This window comes from Patella vulgata, chromosome 2 (assembly GCF_932274485.2).
Source record: "Patella vulgata chromosome 2, xgPatVulg1.2, whole genome shotgun sequence".
NCBI lineage: Eukaryota > Metazoa > Mollusca > Gastropoda > Patellidae > Patella > Patella vulgata.
The window spans coordinates 40,560,568-40,583,674 of NC_065880.2; the positions used below are offsets into that span (position 1 = coordinate 40,560,568).

At 32.6% G+C, this 23,107-nt stretch overlaps 1 protein-coding gene across 1 annotated transcript in view; it reads left to right on the plus strand.

Annotated features, from left to right (window-relative positions):
- LOC126809533 (TATA-binding protein-associated factor 172) overlaps positions 1 to 23,107 on the plus strand; it is a 28,530-nt gene that overhangs the window by 4,550 nt on the left and 873 nt on the right. Inside the window, exons 6-32 of the mRNA XM_050534160.2 lie at positions 1,123 to 1,247; positions 1,613 to 1,736; positions 2,210 to 2,368; positions 2,555 to 2,650; positions 3,928 to 4,104; positions 5,395 to 5,535; positions 5,812 to 5,936; positions 6,780 to 6,903; positions 7,445 to 7,702; positions 8,140 to 8,288; positions 8,805 to 8,979; positions 9,386 to 9,555; positions 10,029 to 10,193; positions 10,400 to 10,517; positions 12,460 to 12,616; positions 13,974 to 14,041; positions 14,360 to 14,455; positions 15,155 to 15,302; positions 15,587 to 15,684; positions 16,648 to 16,849; positions 17,576 to 17,724; positions 18,121 to 18,273; positions 19,415 to 19,596; positions 21,450 to 21,462; positions 21,826 to 22,033; positions 22,557 to 22,687; positions 22,923 to 23,036. Of these exons, the coding sequence (XP_050390117.1) occupies positions 1,123 to 1,247; positions 1,613 to 1,736; positions 2,210 to 2,368; positions 2,555 to 2,650; positions 3,928 to 4,104; positions 5,395 to 5,535; positions 5,812 to 5,936; positions 6,780 to 6,903; positions 7,445 to 7,702; positions 8,140 to 8,288; positions 8,805 to 8,979; positions 9,386 to 9,555; positions 10,029 to 10,193; positions 10,400 to 10,517; positions 12,460 to 12,616; positions 13,974 to 14,041; positions 14,360 to 14,455; positions 15,155 to 15,302; positions 15,587 to 15,684; positions 16,648 to 16,849; positions 17,576 to 17,724; positions 18,121 to 18,273; positions 19,415 to 19,596; positions 21,450 to 21,462; positions 21,826 to 22,033; positions 22,557 to 22,687; positions 22,923 to 23,036 (3,825 nt within the window). The remainder of the gene's footprint in view (positions 1 to 1,122; positions 1,248 to 1,612; positions 1,737 to 2,209; positions 2,369 to 2,554; positions 2,651 to 3,927; positions 4,105 to 5,394; positions 5,536 to 5,811; positions 5,937 to 6,779; positions 6,904 to 7,444; positions 7,703 to 8,139; positions 8,289 to 8,804; positions 8,980 to 9,385; positions 9,556 to 10,028; positions 10,194 to 10,399; positions 10,518 to 12,459; positions 12,617 to 13,973; positions 14,042 to 14,359; positions 14,456 to 15,154; positions 15,303 to 15,586; positions 15,685 to 16,647; positions 16,850 to 17,575; positions 17,725 to 18,120; positions 18,274 to 19,414; positions 19,597 to 21,449; positions 21,463 to 21,825; positions 22,034 to 22,556; positions 22,688 to 22,922; positions 23,037 to 23,107) is intronic.

Sequence of the window (23,107 nt, forward strand, 5' to 3'; positions counted from 1 at the left end):
AATGATGAGCCACTGTTGACATCTTCTTTAGTTTCATTATTGTGATTTGTGATAGACAAATAACTATTGAGAGGACCATTTAATAAATTTTTTATTACTTATCGGAAACAATTTTTTAAAAATTCAATAGTCTAATTAGGTATTGTTCTAGTTTGTGATCTTGTAATATCAGCACACATTCAAAACAGATCGAATAAGAGGGGCCTCCGCGACTGTGTTCTCCAATTCTATGATTTTGATCAACATGCAATTGGCTTTTCCCTATTCCACTCAAAAGTTTTATCGGGTGGACTGTTGTACGTTAATGTTGGTCTGCACATGCAAAGAGAGACCTGAACTCTCAAACAGTGTGTGAATAAGGATTTAAAAAATAGCGCAGACCGGTAAGGATTATGTACTGTTTATTCTTTCCTTTTTACAGCCCCTATGAGAGTCTTGTATTACCAGTACGTCTATGCATTGCAACCGAAATAAAAACTTGTATTTTGGTTGCCGTGCGCATGGCTCTTTAGATAATGGAGACCGTTAAGGATTTTGTACTGTTTATTCTTTCCTTTTTATGATCCCTATGAAAGTCTTGTATTACCAGTACGTCTAAACAGCAACAAGCATGGCAACCGCAATAAAACTTTTATTTCCGTTGCCGTGCGTGTGGCTTTTTATAGGTACCGCATGTCAAGCAAAATAATGATTTGTTCACAACTCGGATAATATACAGGTTAGGTGTGTACTGAATTATGGAAAATATCTATACAGCAGTAGGGGGACAAAACAAAATAGAAGTTACATATAAATAGTCTACATCATTCAGTCATAGTTCACCTATGTAACGACTGATGTGACCTCCCTCTCACACCGGTCTGATCTATATGGAGAAGAGCTTGGGGAAAGTACCCCCCCCCCCCCCACAAAAAAAAAATAGATTTGTATTTTATTTAGATGGAAAGCCAGGTTTTGTGTTTGTAGCATATTGTCATGTGTTTTTAAATAAATTGTCAGTGAGCGAGTGAAGCTGTTATATATGATAAGTACATAATGCTATTTTAGCATCACTTCTATTTTCTTTGAATAAAAAAATAAAAGATTTATTGAATTGTTTTGTATTTTTATTTTTTGATTAAGCCTGTGGCTGATTTGGTTAAACAACAGTTAATGGATGTAACTAGAGGATTAAGTGCCAGAGAGAGAAATCGAGCTAAAAGAAAGGCTAAACATCTTGCTAAACAGATCTCTAAAGATGGATCAAGGTATAACATGTAGACAAATATTAGAATTGCTTTTGTTCTATAATAATATTAAATTGTAATAAAAGCCATAGGTTCATTCCATTCTGTCTTGAGATTATCCGCTGTTGTATAAACACACGAAAAGTTGTATTAACTAATTAATGACACGTGAAAAGTTGCATGACTGACAAATTTTGAATTACAACCTGATATTTCCATTGATATGAAAACTCTCATTTTACTTGCCTCGTCCACGGAGATAGAAATTACTTCCTTATAAAGCTGTTGTGTTTAAAATCTCTTTTATTAATTGTTTGACTTCTGAAATTTTTGAAGAAATAGATCTTGTTTATGTAGTCATAAAAGTGTATTTGTTGTTGTTTTAGTGAGAGTTCAGCTGCAGATTTAGATCCCCCTGCCAAAAAAACAAAACAAGACCCTGAAAATAATGGTACATCGAGTGATAAAACATTAATAGATACTGGTGATAATACTCTTAATCTAGAAGAGGTAATTATTATTTCTGTAGGCTTTGGAGTGATATGACATGCACCGGTTCTCTGCGTTCATTGCATGGCTACACACAAGTTAATAATTGATATGAAAATATTATTCATTGAAATAAAACATATATTGGATGTTAGTCTTGAAATGGTCTGGTTTATGTTGATTGGACCTCTTTCTTGAGGTCAATTTTGAAACTTGATAAGTGCCTTTATTAGGTTGATTTGTTACTTTCCAAAACACTAGATAAGCATTCAGGTAAAAAATGACATTTGTTGTGAGTTTTTACCCCTTTATTAGGTTGATTTGTTACTTTCCAAAACACCAGATAAGCATTCAGGTAAAAAATGACATTTTTTGTGAGTTTTTACCCCTTTTTCCTTATTCGTTTCTTAATATAGACATAGAGAACATCTCCTTTCAATCTTTGGTTTTCAAACGCTTAAAATCTTCTCTAATCATTGTATTTTTTTTACCAGATGGATGAATGGCCGTTTGAGACATTTTGTGAAGTACTGATGAATGATTTGTTTAATAGTTCATGGGAGATTAGGCATGGTGCTGCTACAGGACTTAGAGAAGTTATAAAACAACATGGTCGAGGAGCTAGTAAGTCAAGTGATACACCATCAGATCAGGTATTTAAAATAGTGTATTTTCTAATGGGAAATCGTCTGTATTTCCTAATAACCTCATATCTCTAGAGAAAAAGAGAAATAATAGAGAAGTATGGATTTCCTAATAGTTTCATAGATAAATGGTCTGGATTTCTTGATAACCTCATAAATTTGGATTTCAAGTTACATATTGTTAATATGTTTTAGATGACGGCTGTCAATCAGATATGGTTATCTGATTTGTCTCTGCGTCTGCTGTGTGTTTTGGTATTAGACAGATTTGGTGATTTTGTTTCAGATGAGGTGAGATTTATATTATGCAAAAGGTCTCCAATGACTTTTATTTTTAGGGAGCCATGGTGACTCAGTGAGTAAGATGTTGGCTCGCTAACCGCGAAGTCCCGTGTTCGATTCCCACGTTGGCCGATAAAGTTCATCGAGATATTCTGTCATGGTTTCCCCTTGTCAGTGGTGCAGGACCTAGGGCCTGGCAAGTGACAATGTATAGTTTTCTGATGGGATGAAAACACAAGGTCCTGTGTACACATTGATGTGCACGTTAAAGATCCCCATGTAGTTGGAATTCGATATAAGAGTAGGCTGTAGTGCCGCTGTTCGAGCAACATTACCCTCATAGCAAAAATACCTGTCTTGATTAGCCCAGTCGGAGCTGAACAATAATTTTTATATAAAGTATACAGCTGTGCCTTTTGTATCACAGTCTGATTCAGTTAAACATGCATTATGCAAGAGCAAAATCTGCTTATTACAAATCTTTCTTTAGGCCTGAAATGTTATCTAAATTATCAATTAGACATTAATTAACTTATCCAGACCATAATAAACTCTTGATGTCAAGGCTAGTCTTCGATGTTGACTGGATTAGATTCCTATATGCCGCTAACGGCCGTTGATAATTAAATCAGAAAAAGTGGATAATCGCGACTATGCTGTTTATATTAATGATTTTAGTAATGATGACCGAGACTGTGCAAAAATTTCACCCGCTTCTTTCTCGGCTCATAGTGGATCAATTTGACTGAAATTTCCAGCAAATTACCTTTACACTATCTAGTTTCTAACTATTATAGCGAGAACTGCCATCTCTTTATCTTATCTCCCATAAATTATTTTTAACCAAGTGAGTCTAAGAAACTAACTTAAAAGATTAAAACTCAATATTTGTAAGATGAAGTTAAGGGCTATTTCACAATACAATGTCTTGAGGGGGAGGGATGGATTATAGTTTCAAATTGGAGGAATTAAAATCAAATGACACAAAATTGAAGTCTTTCACAGTTCAGCCAGGCCTGATAATGAATGTGGTGTGATTTAATCATACATATGGAATTTGGTAGATATCATTGTAGTTAGACAGTGTATGCTGGGTTGTCCCGGAATTCTTGTGTTTACCCTTTAGACACCTCTTGTGCGATCGGGACAATTTAATTTGATTATCTGCTGTGCTCCTTAATTTTAATATCTTTTGTTATGTTTCTGAAGCAATATAATTATAAACATAACTTTGTTGTTATAAAATTAGTTATAAATTATAATTATTATGATAACACTTATTAAAGGTTGTTGCTCCTGTAAGAGAAACGTGTTCACAGAATCTAGGTGTTGCGTTAAAGTTTTTAGATGTAGAAGGGGTACAGGGTGTTACAAGTGTTTTATTACAACTGTTATCACAGAGTCAGTGGGAGGTACGACATGGTGGTCTATTAGGTATCAAATATCTTCTAGCCGTTAGACAGGTTAGTCATCAATCATCTTTTTTATGGGTCGCAGACTCGGTCGAAATTTGTCATTATGATATGACAGAACACTTTTGATCAAGCTGCATTTTTGCAGGAGAAAATTGTGTGGAGAGGGAAGAAAATTATGTAGCTGTATACAGAGGTCGCAGTCAAGCAAAAATCCACGTTTTTCACGCTTTTTTCATAATTAACGCAAATATTGACGGACGCTGCGTAATTTACACGCAGAAAATTTCCCCGACGTGAGAATAATTAGATTATTCTATTTCGTAGTTTGTACACTACGTCATCAATTTCTGCGCTTCACGCGGCATTTACACACCACTACTATACGTAATCTTCATAGGTTTTTATATTTCCTCTTATTTCGTTCATAATCTTTAATTATGACAGTAAGCTTTCTATACATAGCTATTCTGAGACTCCCTATTTTGCTGCACTGGAAGCAATAAAGCGCATTTCATACAAGACTTTGGATTGGCTAAAACACAATAAACTGTTGGCTTCCATAGCGATATTTTGCTCTTTACTTCCTGTCGAAGTGAAAGATTGAAATGACTGTGCCGTCAACCATAGATATGCCATCAACCTTCAGTCGTCATTAGACTGAATACAGTATCAATGAAATAAGGACGCTTAAAATAGGGTTGTTCACGTAACGATTTTTACTTCTATTGAGTATTTTGAAAGACTCTAAATGACGCAGATGTAGAGAGCAAAAACGTATAATTTTTGAATGTCTGCGTATTTTTACTCAACTCAAAATTGATCCACTGCGACCTCTGGCTGTATATTGTTGTCACCTTTTGTCAGTCAGATTGCTTGTAGGGACTAAAGTTGTAATCCCATTGTATACTCGGTGTCTATGTTCCTGTTTTAAAACAATTTCTGACGATTCCTGTCAGAGTTATTACTCTTCATCATTTTGTTAAATATTGTGGACGTCCTAGAGGCTTATGTTATCATTTGATTGACTTGAAGTTTATACACAGTATTTTAATGTTCATGGAACAAAGAAGCCTATTGATTTTCAATGATTTCCTATAATTACTGTCAGAGTGTCATACTTTCAAATATGTTGTGGACGCTTTAGTTAGTGATTTTGTAATGCTCCTATTACCTACAAAAAATAAATATGTGACAACCACCTTTGTTGACTGTTCAGGCGACTAAGCTGCTGTGGGATGTATGTTTCATTCCCTGGCAACCTATGTTATGTTATTACCTTTGGTATTACTAGCTGAATTTATCTTAAAAAGTATATAATATATATTTATGTTTTTGTAGGATTTAACAGATGCATTATTACCTATTGTATTACCAGCTGTATTTCGAGGTCTACAGGATCCAGATGATGATGTCCGAGCTGTAGCAGCAGCAGCTTTGATTCCTGTCAGCGACAAATTAGTGTTGTTAATGCCACAACAGGTAATGACAAGCCATCGATCGGAGTATATTACTCTCAAAACTAAGAAAAATTTCTGAATCAGACAGTTTTGATGTGCTTAGATGCTATAATTTTGTGATTACATGTGTCCTCTCACAGATGAACCAAGTGCTATCATTCATTTACATTTTGCAACATTGTAATGTAATTACGGGTGGTGTCAGGTTCGTTCCTGGATATGTACATGACAAAGAGGAGTAGGTGTCTCCTCATATGTACATAATAGTATATGAAATTTAATTAATTTTATATTCCAGACCCCTGTAGTAATAGATTGTTTATGGCAGACATTGTTAGATTTAGATGATTTAACAGCATCAACTAATAGTATTATGATATTATTATCTACTCTGTTATCTAAACCATCAACAACCACAACCAGGTTAGTAACCTTGTTTAAATATAACTAGTAGTGCAGGATAGAAGAGCCTGTAGTACCACATTCAGAGAACGCTATATCGGAGATGGTCCGGCACATTTTAGCACATATGACGTCATATGTGGATTGTGGGTTAGGGTCTCGAGATGTAACGCTAACCCTAATCCTAACTCTGGACCAAGCCTAACCCTTACCCTAACCCACAATCGACATATGACGTCATATGTGTAGGACCGTCTCCGATCTAGCATTCTTCACCACAGTCAGACAAAACAATTTCTCATGCCCATAGTTAAAACCTGTTTCATTTCATTTTGTGTACTTCCAAATGTTAACTAAATTCATCAATCTAGTAAGAGCACTGGAAAACGGATCCATGTCATTGTTGTCTGACACTGGAATATTCGAAATTGGAACGGTATTTACAATCGGAACCGAAAAATCGCTGAAAAGCCCATATTTCCCAAAACCTATAAATGAGATCATGAAATACACTTATTACTAAGGTTTTATTTTCTTAAATCCCCAAGTAAATAATTTCATTTTTCTCTGTCCAATGCCGCAATTACGCTAAAATTCTGAAATTCAGTTTTATATAGGATAATAATGTCTTTATTTTGATTTAAGCACTTAAATTTCTTATTAAAAACATACAACAGTACTTGAAACATTATTTTATTTGAACCACAACATAATAGTTTCAACACTATTATAAGATAATTCTAGTAATTTCGTACTCAAAACACAATGTTTATTTTTGTATGGCTTTTTTTAAAATGAGGCTTTGCTACTTTATATTTCATTGTTAACTTTGTTTGTTTTTTTTTTGTTTTTTCCATATTACAGTACATCTCAAGCCTTATCCGAACTAACACCAAGATTGTGGCCATTTTTTCGACACAATATCCTGTCAGTACGTAAAGCAGCTCTAGAAACATTTTATACGTTGTTAAATATACCAGATCAACAGGTTAGTGATTTTTCTACTAATATAAGATTAGTAAGGTGAATGACCTTAAAGTTGTTCATTTTAACATAAGACAAAATCTTGTTCATATTAACATTAAGAAAAAGTTATTCATTTTAATTTTAACACAAGAAAAAAGTTTGATTCTGGATATGTTCTTTTCATTCTGTTTCCTTGGAGCCTCGTTTTTATTACTTTATCAACTTGTGTTGATATTTTTTGATATCAAAAAAGATGTAGGCATTTCTCTCTATATATATATACACAAAATATGGAACAAAGAAAAACATCCATATGTGGATGTTAGACCTCATCTCTCTCTCTCTCTCTCTCTCTCTGTATTATAATTATAAAGAAGAGACAAATATAAGGTATATGATTACATGACAAGTTGAAATGGGTTAGATATTCAATAGCTACACAATACACTAAGGATTCTTGTGTTGGATCAATGATCTCTACATTATAAATGTTTTTATTGACACAGTTTTATTTTTGAATATTGTCCTGTTTGTTACTTTGATGTGAAATTAATGTTTTGCAGCAACCCGTGTCTCAGTGGTTAACACCCATTTTATCAGATGCTTTGCGCCACATATATCAACGTAGTTTATTGGAAAATGATGTGGATGTATTAAACCTAGTTCAGAAAGTTTGGTCAGTGTTACTAGAAAAAGCACAACTAGACTACCTCATTGTTGCTTCAGTGCCTTGGTTAGGAGTATGGCTCTGCCTTCTTATGCAACCATCGAGAACCCCATTTGAACCAACTTATTTGTTAGAAGCTAAACATAAAGTGAGGGTAGGTATTCTCTTGTCACTTTTCATTCAATGATGTATCAAAACCATATAAGAATTATGGAGTTTATAGTAGAGATTTAAGGTGGCTAGTTTAAAAAGGTGGGGGACTGCACATTACTGAATATTGTTGTTCCTACATTTAATGCCGATGTATATTATACTCACTGGTGTCTTGCCACAATTTCTTACGTTTTCTTCTTGTAGATTTATATATCTTCCCATTCCCATTTTGAATTTTATAGCTTTGGACAGAGTACATATAGTTTTTTTTTTGTTTTGTTTTTGTTTTTTTTTTAAACCCAAAAATCTAGCCATATGGGATTTTTGATATGTCTTTGTTCTAAATATCCTGACTTATTGTTAAAATGACATAAAAGTGCCACATGTCCACCCTCGTATTTAGTTTAATTCAACATTTTAATATTGAAATAATTTCAGGAGCAGACTGTAGGAAAGCGTTGTCCATCAGATTCTGGACCTATATTAGATAAAGATAATCGTGAATATATAGGTGGTGCACAGTCATTGAATAAAACTATAGTTGAACGAGATATTGATGTGATGAGATCTAGAATAGCTGGTACAAAGTAAGATATTACTCTAATACAACACTACAAATAGTTCAACACTTTACAAATTTGTTCCTGATAAGCTGTTATTGCGAATACAACTTCTATTATGGGGTGCATTTCTGGAATTGTAATATGTTTTAACTGTGGGTCATTATTTAGGCTTTGGTTGTTCTGTCTGTTCCCTCTTTAAGTTAATGGCATCAATCTATTGGAAGAAATTTCTATGAATTAACAACCAGTTCTTCTTTGACTTGTGGTCTAAGGGGAGATAATAAGAGGCTCAAAACCGGTTACTGAGTTATCTCCCTTTAATTAACTCATTGAGTACTTTATTGAACTTGGAAAAATCTAATGTCTAGGAACCAAACAAACATTTGAATATGCTATTACATATTGTATAAATAAACTCGTTTAATAGGATATATTATCACAAACAGTATATTTCTTTAGATCTACCCATAATAATGTAGTGGATAAATGTCTTTTTGTTTACAGTAAACAATATGTAAATTATATATATTTATTTTGTAGATTGTTGGGTTTATTAGCAGGTTACATTACAAAGCCTGTACCAAATTATCCTAAAGATGCCGAAAAACCGGTTGATTCACTGAGAAAACTGTTTATATTTCATTTAAATACTAAATCGGCTTTACAACGATATGTTATTGGCCAGGTTTTATATCAGTGGGCATTGCTCAATAAAGTAAGTGAAAGTGTTTGAAGAACCAAGACCTTATTATACTCTTAATAAATCTTGTCAACATCCTTAAACAAATTCAGTGTCATTTTCAGTTTCAGTGTCATTTTCAGTTAATACAATTCCAACTTGAATGCTGCAGCGTCTGCCGGGCTTACAATTAATATGTTACTTTGTGATTTGGATATGGATAGAAAGAAAAACCAGGTTGCAGCCATGTGCACCTAAATTATCCCATGACATTTGCAATATAGACAATTGATTAGGTTGAAATTTTGCTATCCAATCAAAATTCACACAAACATAAGTCTCAAAGTTACCAAAGTATTGTGTTGTCCATTTTTGTTTTTATTTCTAAAAAACTAAAAAAAAAAAGATAACTATTCAATTTTAACCTTTTTTTTCGTTGTAGAATTGTGATTGTCCAGAAGATGTTAAAACTAAGTTATTGGAATGTTTAAGTGAGGCTATATATTTTGATGAAATAGCTTTAGCTTTTACCAGAATGCAATCTGATTGTCGAGATTTTATAGCCTCATTAAAGCAACAAGGTGTAGAAATGGATTCACTTTTTCCTCCTGCGTAAGTTTTATTAAGTACGGTTTCATTGATAGTATATGACCATTTTATTTTATGCAAATAAAATGTCTTCTAGGAAGTGGCAGAGAGACCTATAATGTCAGTAGTCAGATTTTGCACCATTTAAATGAGAAATATTTCGAACTTTTATATTATTATCTGGTGTCGACCATAATAACCTTAACACCCATGTTTTTATAAGAATATAGGTTTATTGCATCAATGATTATTCATTAATAATAGTAGAAAATTTATGAGGCAACTGATTTAATTTGCAAAACACTATTCTTCCATAAAATAAGTCCCTCCTATGTAGTGTTGATAAAGTTTTTACAGAACATGATGGTTTTATAGTTACCTGAACAATTATTTGGTAGTGAGCAAGGTGTTTAGTCTTCAGCAATAATTTCTTTTCCACATTTTTAATTTTTTTAAATATTTAATTTTGGAATAAATAAAACAATTTCTACTTATAGATCTATCTTAAGTCTTGATCAAGCAGGACAACTGACGTCAACTGTATTTGATCAGGTAAAAATTTCATTGAAACCCAAGGTGCTGCAGATGCTGGATGACAGACGAAAACAATTACAGATAACTGTCACTCAAACAACATTAGAACAACAGACATTAACTGTTCGGTAGGAGACAAAATTTATTTTAATACTCTAAATCCATTGATTTAATGATATAAATATCTTAGGCATCATATTAACCAATCTCTTTTAGGCTTTAGATTCTAGATAAAATAATTTTTAATTTTTGGATCAATTGATTTTGAATTTTAGAAATTCTAAGCCCTGGAAATGTTTTGAACATCATAGATCTGTGTTTCTGTTTATTTAAGAGTGTTAAGTAGTCTGGCTATGGCAGCAGTAGTACTGTCTGTTTTTCCTGAGAAATTAAATCCTGTTGTACGGCCATTGATGGACTGTATCAAGAAGGAAGACAATCGAAATATCCAGGTTTGTTGGATATGTATTTGACTTTAAAATGTCATCAGCATAGTTATATTACTACGCAAGGATATTGGGTTACAAAACATGCATCAATTGAACTGAAACAGTTCTGCTAACACCCCCTGTGTTATCTTGATTGACAGAATGGTGACAGAACACAATTCTATACTTGGGGCCATAGTAGTCGAGCAATTTGGGAAGAGTTCGAATTCTAATATGGGTCAAAAAGAACCTTCAGGATTTTTCATACCTGATGTTCATGTATCAGCGGTGGTGTGTCTAGTGGTTTAGATGGGAAGAAAAACTGTGGTCTACTTGTGTTCAAATTGCTGTGAACTTTAAAGAGCCCTTGACAGTTGAAAATCAAAGAAGAATAGGAGGGTACGATGCTGTATTGGTAAATTTGAATTAGCTGGGCATTAAACCCCATTCCTATCCATTTTACACTATAATAGTTAATTGTAGTTCTGTCAATTTGGTGGGAGTGGGAGTATCTACCTGGGGCCTATTTCACGAAATTTTAACGAAGATAAAATCCAAATTTTACTAATTTGATTGGATAATATGAAATTGATTTTAGTCCTTGGCCAATCAAGTATCTACTAAAATTTGGATTTTATCTTTAGTTAAGATTTCGTGAAAGAGGCCCCAGGGTTCTTAATCCATTTTGAAACTAACAGGCCAGAATTGGGTCAATTGAGGTCCCGGTAGGAAATGGGTTAATTATAAGCTTCCATTCCCTTTAATATAACAAGACTTCTACCAAAATAATTCTTGGTAATTTGTTATGGAGAATGTCGTATTCTGATGTATGTGATTACCACAAAAATAACGACAATTAGGTACATCTTTTGAAAATTTTCCATATTTAATTCACGTACCAGCTATCAAGTTCACGTCAGTAATACTCCTGAATAAATTACTATCTTCGTTTATTCGATGAAACGTTCATGTTTTATCAGTCGATGATCAAAAATATTAGCTTTTTCTACTATTGCCAGTATCAGAAAATGCTGCAGCCAAAATATACTGATACGGCACCATGTCTGTTCTTTATAATACAATTTGTAGTTTTTTGTCTAGCACGTAACTAGTCACGTACATTGCACTTGTTTTTATTCATTCGTCGATGATAGACAAACGGCACAATTGTCACATGACAACCATAATTGAAATTGCTTTAAAATAAAATTCCGTACAATTATGATATAGCTTTCAATAAAAACGATAATATTTTTAAAATTAAGCCTTTGTCAGAATGTGTATATAATAAAAAAAAAACATAACGGTAAACGTTATTTAAAAGTGGTTTATTGACCAAATTCCAAGCGATATGTCACGTGTCATTGGAATTCGGCATTGTTCAGTCTATCGGAGGATTGTACTCAATGAAGATATAAATTTATCTAACACCTGGTCAGTGAATCCATCAATGTATGATCCAGTTATTATTTTAATATCTAAATATCTACCGGTACCTGGAATTCATACAGAGCGTGGAAGATGCTTGATTGGCAAACCATGCCGAGATCGTCTTTCGCCACGTTTTTACAAAAGCAGCTTACTGAACCTGTTATGAATAATCAGCAAGCTTGTTTTATCCAAATTACTGTTAAATGTACTAATTAGACTACTCAGATTATGAACCACAGGTGGCTGATTCTCACTAAGGTTAGGCTGTTGTTGTAGCCGACAAGCAAGTTGATTGACTTCTTAATTAACATGTAATAATTAACCTGATGTAATTTAGCCGATAGTAGATTGATTTATGATACCAATAGTGGCTGGTTCATTGTTTCACCAATCGGCTAGATTAAACATCAATAGCCGCGAAAAAACAGCCGATTAAGAACACATGTATCTTCTTACTTAATCTAAATATCATTTCTTTCTATTCTGGAAATATATGTGTATTTTGATGCTATATAATGATTGTTTATATCTTCAGGCAGAAGCAGCCAAGTCTTTAGCCAGAATGATTGAGTTTGTTCTTGAGAAGAATCCTAACCCTATTTCTAAAATAATTAAAAATCTATGTAATTTCTTATGCTGTGATTCATCTTATACTCCATTAGTACACCAACCTATAGCAGTCAAGACAACAGGTATTAAACTTAATAATTAATTTAGTAATTTCATTTTGGGCAGATTCATATAGATAGAAACAGAAACCAATAGCCTTGTTTCATTTCACTTAAGCAGCTTAGGGATTGACAACCTTTCCAAATGTAGATTGTAAATCATTGTCATTATTAGGAATGACATGATTAGAAATAGCATGATAAGAAAGAATATGATATAAATAGCATTATTAGCATGAGTCTGATTAGAAATAGCATAATTAGAAATAGCATGATTAAAAATAGATGGGTGTTGTATGTTAATATTAGTAATATTGTGATTAGAAATAGATTGCCTAGAAATAAATGTGTGTATATGTAAATATTGGGAATATCTTGGTTGGGAATAAATATCTGTGTATGTAAATATTGGGAATAACTTGGTTGGGAATAATTATGTGCATATGTAAATATTGGGAATAAATGTTTATGTAAATATTAGGAAAACATATTTAGGAATTAATATGTTGATATTATGAATAAATATGCTTAGGTGTAAATATTAGGAATAACTTAGTTCTAAAGAATAATTATGTGTAAATATTAGGAATAACATGGTTAGGAATAAATATGTGATACAGATTTGCGTGGACTTAGAGATCCCTTGGCAGTTGGAATTCAATACAAAAGTAGGCCGTATATAGCTTTGCTGTCCAGGCAAATTTTCCCTCATAGCACACTGCATGGCGTATGCCCATTTATAATAGCCCAGTCGGAGAATAACAGTAGGACATTATAACGCCATTTCATTAATCATTTTCCAAGGTCTGTAAATATGAGAACCTTCTACTGACCTTGACCTTGTAGATTGATCGCATAAGTTATTAATTTCCGTCCTAGTCCAGATTTTTGTCCGTATGCTAATGAGCTTCGTCGTAGATCACATATAAGGTAAATGTTCTAATATGCTAAGTTCTATTACGCATTTGTCTATTATGCAGAATGGAGAAGTGTAATGTGCAAAATAACTATTATTCTGTATTTTTATTATTGAAAAGTGTTTTCTGTATTTTAACACTGTGACAATGGTGGTATTGTGGGGCAATGGAAATTGCAAATTGTAAAACTAAAATACATATTTTTTACTGCTGACTTATCCTTCCATAGGTTAGGAATGAATGTGTAAATATTAGAAATAACATGATTAGGAAAGAATATTTGGAAATGTAAATATGAGGAATAACATGATTAGGAATGATGTGTAAATATTTCGAATAAATATGTGTACATGTAACTATAAGGAATATTGAGATTAGGTATAAATATGTTTATATATGTAAATAATATTCAATAAAGTAAGCTGGTGAACAGGTATAGACATGATATTTTTGCATTTTAACAGAAAATCAGCCACATGAAGTAACCTGTGATATAAATACTGGTATTTTAACATTAAGTAATTTACAGAAGGTATATATGTACTTTTTGTGTTTTCTTATTAAAAACAAAGATAACATTCAGTAAGAAAACTATTAAAGGCACTAGCTATTATTATATCACTAAGAACATCCAAGTATTAAAAAACACAAATTCATGGACTGAATTGAACGAAAAATTTAGAATTATTACTTTATTAACTTAAAATGGCCTAACTTGAAACTGATCAAATTGAATCATTTTTGAACCAAATTGCTTTTGGTTGTGTATGATTTTAAACTCTTTATTTAATGTTTATACTGACATATTAGTTTGATTTTGGTAAACATAAATTATTTTCTGGTGTTATAGGCTCCCGAAAAGAATAGAAAATGGTTACGTAGAAGTTTAAGTATTAAATCAGCAGACGTTGATGTACCTAGTGAATTATTACAAGAAGATTCTGAGGTAAGAATTAGTTATATCTTTTTTAAAAATGTTCTCTTTGGTGATTTTTATATGGGCACACTTCATGTGGGAGTATATCGTCATCACCTCTCTATGTGCAGGCCAGAACTTTTGAGATATTTTTTTAACATTTGAGATTATTTAGCTAATGACAAAGAGGAAATCTATCCAAATTCAGGCCTATCAATCTTATATGTAGTTATTGCGATTAGCCTTACAGTTACAACCATCTTACGAAAAATCTACTTGTGGGGTGTATATTCTTTGTTAGCCATGTTGGTTTCTTTTTGGGTGGGGAGGGGCAGGAATTATTATAATTGTTTGAATCTTGAAATATGTAGCTAATTCTACAATTTATTTATTTTGATAAGATCTTTTAGAGTAATAAGGGAGGTTGGATGTCCGAATGGTTAACACGTATGCGCTGTATCATAAGGTCTATCATTGAGTCAACTGGCGTGGTTTCGATTCCCCGATTGTACGTGACAAGGAGTAGGGTCGCCTGTCCAACCCTGTGGGTTTTCTCTGGGTCCTCCGGGTTGGTCACACCACACTGCTAAAGGCCCCTTCACACAAGCAAATTCTTGAAATAAAATTGAACCAAGTGTTAATCCGAAATGACCTAAATGGATGTTAAACCCATCTCTCTCTCTCTCTCTCTCTCTCTCTCTCTTTTAAAGTAATAATTTTGATTATCAGGTTCAACAGATGTTAAAGATACAGCGACGGGGTGCTGATGTAGCATTATCTACTATATGTGCTTATTTTAGTGATAAAATGCAGACTAAAGTACCAGTATTGTGGGAATGTTGTATAAATCAACTATTAACTGTACAGGATACCAATAGTAAGTTTTAATAACAATTCTTTGGAAGCATATTTTTAGTAAATTCGTGGGCCCTTGTGACTCAAATGCATGACTTTTGAAATATGTAATGAGAATTAATATTAGGTCAACAAAGTTTCAAATGGTGTGACCAAGCTGTTGATGGTTATTTGACAAAAACTTGGTATGGATGCAAGTGATAAACCTACAGTACACAGTCTGTTGTATCTTTGAAGTGCCATTTCTATGATTATTTACCTGTATATTCCATTGCTAAAAGACCTATGTTTGAATTTTTATTGTAGAAAATTCAGATGATGAAAATTTGTCTCAAGAACTAGTAAACTCATTGCAAGTTTTAGAAACTGTTAGTTCTTCTTTTCATTCCACAGTATTAGCTCAGGTAATTATTTCTTTGATGGTGCAGTTAGGCCATTTGATACAATGTCAGGGGCGAGTACCATGGTTTCATCTATGATGAAATAAACATAATGGTAGTTTTATACTGATTTAATAACTATTTGTGATAAAATAAAGATGCTTGTAGTTTTATACTGATTTAATTAATATCTGTGATAAAATAAACATGCTGGTAGTTTTATACTGATTTAATTAATATCTGTGATAAAACAAACATGCTTGTAGTTTTATACTGATTTAATTAATATCTATGATAAAATAAACATGTTTGTAGTTTTATACTGATTTAATAAATATGATACGATAAATCTTGTTTTATACTCATTGAATAAACATCTCTGATAAAATAAACATATTTGATAAATATCTATGAATAGATAAACATAGTTTTATACTGATGATACTTTTACACTTATTGAATAGATATCTATGATACTTTTACACTTATTGAACAAATATTTGTGATAAAATAAAATAATTTTACACTTATGGAGTGAATGTGTAAATACTGTCTTAAAGGTATGTTCCCTTGGGGTCAGTTAGGTCCTCATGTACATCCTGTAAAATTATTGTTAACTACACCTGTTATATTTCTCTTAATCCTATGATGTATAAAAATAGAATTATAGAAAGTCAACATTCAGTAGAAAAAGAAAGAAATCCTTTTCTGTCAACGTCAAGTTTAATTAGATGACTAAAACCTCGTATCTAATCATTAGCACATAGCAGGCTGTGGTGTGTACAATATAGCTATGGACTACTGACAACACATAATCGCATATTGGGAAGGGGAGGCTCCATTCGCTCATAATTGTGGTATGATTAGATATGGAATCGAATGGGATTCCTCTCTTATAACTCATAGGATATTTTGTCTTCAGTAACAGATATTGTAAAATGAAGATTGTGTATTAAAGTCTGGTTATCATTTTTTTCTATTTTACAGGTTATAGCAAAACTTCCATTGTTATCAGTTTGTTTACAACATAAATATACAGCTGTACGACATATTGCAGCTAGATGTATAGCTACATTATGTCAACTCCAAACACATCATACTATGCATTTTATTATAGAAACTATTATACCCATGTTAGCATCTACAGACAGTGAAATAAAACGCCAGGGTGCCTCCGAAGCTCTAGCAAGTATCCTTTTAATAGTGTATGTCCCTTATGGTAATTTAGATATAGCCATATTTTCTTACTTCATAATATCATACAATTAGTTTAAAACTTCTCATATCTGTTACATACTTGTATATTTAACTGTTTGATTTAATTACACATAGTCTTCATGTGCTTTTCGAAATGGGGTCTTAGTGTATCTTGAAAACCCCAAACCAAAAACCAAAGTCTGTTGTTGAAACAATTGTTCAAAATAATTTGAGGGGTTGGATGGCCGAATGGTTAGCACGTGTGTGCTGTATCATAAAGTCTGTCATTGAGTCAACTGGCGTGGTTACGATTTCCCGGTTGTACGTGACCAGGAGTAGGGACGCCTGTTCAACCTCGTGGGTTTCCTCCAGGTCCTCAAGTTTTCCTCCCACTACTAAAGACCCCTACGCGCAAGTGAATTGTTGAAATAAAATTGAACCATGTGTTAGTCCCGAAATGTCCTAGTTTGTGTCAAGTGGATGTTAAACTCTCTCTCTCTCTCTCTCTCTCTTCTCTCTCTCTCTCTCTCTTTCTCTCTCTCTCTCAAAATAATTTAATCCCAAGATGATTTATATGTCATTGTGCATTGTTCGCACTGTGCTTAAAGTGTTAACTATTCCACATTGTTGTGCAGGTTTTTGGTAATTTAAAAAAAAAAAAAATATGGAAAACAACAACCACCTCAATTATTATTTAATGACCTTAATCAATAATAAGATATAATAGAGTTATTAGGTATAGATATATTACCATATATAGTATTACTAGTTGTACCTATATTAGGTTGTATGTGTGATCAAAATGAAGCCGTTAGATTAATGGCTACTCATTGTTTCGCTAATATGATACGTCTCCTGCCATTAGAGGTTTGTTCTTCCCTACTTATATTTTACATCACAGATAAATAATAATGGTGTTATTCTTTTTGAAGACATACATGTATAACTAGCTGTATTGCAGTTTACAATAACTGTTTTTATTTTCTCTCCAGTGATAATGGTTAAATTGCATATCATTCCCTTTTAGTCTTAAGATTGTTAATAATGATGTTGAATTTTAGTATTAATTTTGAAAGAAGATTGAAAAGAAAACAGCTTATTTTTTTTTAATACTGTATCTTACATCTTTATATTTATGAAGTCACGAAATATTAAATTTCTGAAATTCAAAAGTACATCTATCTATGACTTTATTAGCTTTGTTTATAGCCTTAATAGTTACTTACTCATTTTATATTAATGAATTTTGTTTTATTACTTTAGGCTGGTATACCAGATCCACCTGAAATGAATGCTGAAATGATAGAAAGAAAAGAGAAACAGAGAGAGTTTTTAGAGCAATTATTAGATGGTTCTAAGATTGAGTGTTATAAAATAACAGTTGATATTAAAGCTGAATTACGTAAATATCAACAAGTAAGGATAACAGATGATTCTTTTATCAAACATTGATCATTATAGGTGTCACAAACTCTATTGCTCGCGTTGGAAGAAAGTGTTTTTTCCCCAATTTGTAACCTTTCTCAACTTAACGTCACACAGTTGCTATTTAATCTTTTGCAATATTTTTAATTTAACATACATTGAAAGCCAATATCTTATTGTTTTGTTTGATATATGGGCAATTTGCTACTGAGGTTGATATGGTAACAACTCAAACTCCTTCATATTTATCTCAAACTTACACAATCCATATAATTTGATATTACATAGGTTTCAAATATTTTAAATTGCTTACTTTAAAATGTGGTGATAAACTTTTGGGTTATGGTAAATAGGGCGGATTAGAAATATGTGTTTTTAAAAATTCACAACCTTTTTGACATGTTCACATAATGTCTCAAAAACGCCCCAAAAAATAGGCAATTTGCTCCTGAGGAAAATTGTTAAAAAATGAAGGCATATATAGATATTTTTGCCTTTTTTTTCCCTATCTTACTTCATAGGTACTGATTTTAAACTGCATAAAAACTAGGTTCAATATTTCAGATATAACATGGTCAAAATCATTTTTGATCAAAATTGACCAAATCACTTTGACAAAATGGAATTTTTGAGTAAACCTATGTATTTTTGAGTTGCTGGGAAAATCAGAGTAATTGTTACAAAAATGTGAAAATTGAAACATAATTTGCCTTAAAGTTGTATTAGTACATGAAATTACATCTACATTTTTGATAGTTTTACTATGAAATGAAATATGGCAACACAAAAATCACCAAAAATGACTTTTTCAAAGCTTTGAAAAACCTTTATCCACGAAAAGTCAAAAATCGCAACTTTGAGCCTCCATAAAAAATTTTTTTATTATCTGATTTTGAATCTGTAAAAAGTTTTGTGAGAAGAATGATGAGATCTACTTGAAAAGCTAATAAAATCAAATTTATAATCATAATCTCAAAATCACCTATTTCACCTAATCATAATAGACAAGATATCCTGCAATGGTCTGGGTTTTACCATGATATGAAGTATTTATCTCTTATATTTGGAATATTTCACTATTTAACTTTATGAAATTAAGGAAGTTGACTGTTTATTTTTTGGATTGTTTCAGGATGGTGTTAATTGGTTAGGTTTTCTAAATAAATATAAATTACATGGTATATTATGTGATGATATGGGTTTAGGCAAAACACTACAATCTATATGTATACTAGCTACAGATCATTATCACCGTGACACAAAACATAAGGTTAGTTCCATTTATTTTTATTCTGTGTCTTCTCAAATGGATCAGTAATTTATAGATAGATCAGTAGATGTATAGATAGATCTGTGGATGAGGTTTCAATATAATTAAAGCCGCATTAAGTTTTGGCTGTTCACATTGTGGGGTCTACATTAAATATAACAATGGTAAATCTTTTCAGATTTTAACATCCAACTGTTCTGCATCAGCTAGGCTAATGAATGTGGGCATATGCTGTGCAGTGTGCTATTAGCAGAAGTTTTGCAAGGACAGCAGCAATTCTGCATACTCTTGATCAAATTCCAACTCTCAAGGTTTCGTTTACGTGTATGCCACTGTGTACGCATAATCTCAGGTTTTTTTTGTCCCATCCTAACAACTAGACTGTGTAACTTGACAGGCCAATTATCCTATAATACTGCAGAGTTATGGCCCTTTATCACTTTGAAGAATCTTGTGGACGCTCTAGAGGCTAGAGTTAATATCCAAAAAACTTAGCTTTATGCACAGTGTTTTTGAGAACATTAGACGAAAAGACCTATTGATTTTCAACAATTTCTGACAATTACTTCCAGATTTATGGCCCTTGATAATGAATGTTTTTGTTTACTATAGGGTAGAACTAGAAACAAAACAAATTCTTTTGATTTCTGATAATTACTTAATGGGTTATTACTTGTACTCAGATTTTATTGTGTTGTAAATGTTTTCATTACTGACAAAAGTATGTGACAACCCTTGTTGACTGCCCGGACGACTTAGCTGCTTTGGGTGTATGTTTTGTTGCCTGGTAACCTATCTTTTTAACATGTGAAAAAGTTTCCTTTATAACATGTGACTATAATTGACATTATGTTTTATTTTGTTAATGGGGATCACGTGGCTAAGTGGGTAAGACGCTAGCTCGCTAGCCTGGAGGTCGGGTGTTCGATCCCTGCATTGGCCGAGAAAGTTCATCCAGATTTTCCGGCGTGGTTCTCCCTTGTCAGTGATGCAGGACGGAGGGGCTGACAAGGAAAGCTGTCTAGTCGTTCGGATGGGACGAAAAACCGAGGTCCCGTGTACACATTGGCGTGCACGTAAAAGATCCCTTGGCAGTTGGAATTCGATATAAGAGTAGGCCGTAGTGCCGCTGTCCGGGCAAAATTTCCCTCATAGCACACTGTATGGCGTATGCCCGTCTTCATTAGCCCAGCTTAGGAGCAGAACAGTAGGACGTTAAACTCCATTTCATTTCATTTCATTTCATATTTCGTTAATTGTATTTTATTTATTTTCAAGGAAAAAGAAAGTCCCGACACTGTTCCACTACCATCTATAGTAGTATGTCCACCTACATTAGTTGGTCATTGGGTTTATGAAATTAACAAATTTGTTGATGCAAATTTTTTAAATCCACTAATGTATGCTGGTCCTCCTGGTGAGCGAATCAGGTGAGTTTTAGAAATAATTTTAAAATGATGCATGTGATATCAATTTATGACATAATCTCATTTAGTCCATATTTGTTTCAGTCTTTAAAGGATTTAAATTAGTAATATTGTTATTAATTAATAAAAAGAAACCACATACTATGTGATCATATATAAACTTATTCAGTCTACAAGCTCACAGATTTCTCAAATAAAATGTCTGAAAACGCTTGATTCTTAAATTAGTTGGAAACCAAAATAAGGTTTGTTTACACTAAGAGTGAATAAAGGCTGATTAATGACAACAAATTATTTCATATTGTGTAGACTCATACTTCATTATAAAAACAAGTTATTTTATTTGTGAAGTGAATTAACTTCTTTAATTAAAAAAAAATTGACTTTGCTTAAAATTTGCAAGTTTTATTTTAACATTGACAATTAATGCAAATATAAGATGTATTCTTTAACTAATTTATTTTGTGTAGGTTACAGAAGAAAGTGAAGAAGCACAATTTAATTGTTGCCTCATATGATGTTGTTAGAAATGATATCGATTTTTTTACAACCTTTAATTGGAACTATTGTATACTTGATGAAGGACATATCATAAGAAATGGTAAAACAAAGGTATGATAACCAAGTAAATTAATAAACGATTGTCCAATTTCATAGTTTTTGGTGGGTAGAAATTAAGTTATAATGCAATGATATTTTGAGAAGAAATACTTTTGTCTAATGAAATTGATTTAAACTCTTAAAAACATGAATGAGAATAATGAATTTAAAATTACAGAGAGAAAATGTATAGTATGTTATTATTAGTACTGTTGAATTGCTGAAAAAAGCACTTGTTTCTTTCAGTTATCGAGAGCTGTGAAACAGTTGACCTGTAATCATAGATTAATATTATCAGGAACTCCCATACAGAACAATGTCTTAGATCTGTGGTCTCTATTTGACTTCTTGATGCCAGGATTTCTTGGCACTGAGAAACAATTCCAAGCTCGTTATGGTAAACCTATCATACAGAGTCGAGATGCTAAAAGTACAACAAAAGATCAGGAAGCTGGTAAGATAATATAATTGAAGACAAAAAGTTGGAGCCTGACCCCTCCATTTACCCCATTTCTCTTTTCGAAACTTCCTAGCATTCAAGATTTCAATATCCTGTTGGTCATATATGCTTATGTTAAAATAATATCCACTATAACTCATTACATGACATTGTGTGTGTTGTATCATAAGGTCTGTCATTGAGTCAACTGGCATGGCTTCAATTCCCCGGTTGTACATGACAAGGAATGGGGTAGCCTGTCCAATCTTGTGGGTTTTCTCCAGGTCCTCTGGTTTCCTCCCACTGCTAAAGACCCTTGTGCGTAAGCTAATTATTGAAATAAAATTGAACCATATGTTAGTCCCGAAATGACCTAGTTTGTGTCAAGTGGATGTTAAACCCTCTCTCTCTCTCTCTCTCTCTCTCTTATGACATACATAATCCATAAACATTAACATCAACAATAAAGCAAAATTCAGCTTCATTCTATTGTATGTTATGTATTGTGATACCGCTAAAATATGTTGTTATATTTCAGGTGCCTTAGCTATGGAAGCTTTACATAGACAAGTTTTACCATTTGTGCTGCGTAGGTTAAAAGAAGATGTTTTACAAGATTTACCACCCAAAATTATACAAGATTATTATTGTGATCTAAGTCCACTACAGGTAAAATTACATAAGGCTATTATTGTGAACTAAGTCCACTACAGGTAACATTACACAAGATTATATAATTGTCATCTGAGTCCACCACAGGCATGTGTAGAGTACATACATGTCTCAATTTATCCAAGTTTTGACACCTTAAAAGTCAGATTGATATAAAATAACATTTCTTCAGTTTGAAAACTGTATCTCTGATTTTGTGTTATTTTGTTGTATTCTTTTCATTTGATTCCAGGTTGAACTGTATGAAGATTTTGCAAGATCTCGTGCTAGAAATGATATAGATGAAACAGTTACTTCTCAAGATGGAAAAGAGAAGAAAAGTCAGGCACCTACTCACATATTCCAGGTATATTGTTATTTATTAATAACACAAGAAAGTGATAACATATCTGTAAACAAAAATTGATTTTCAGTAGA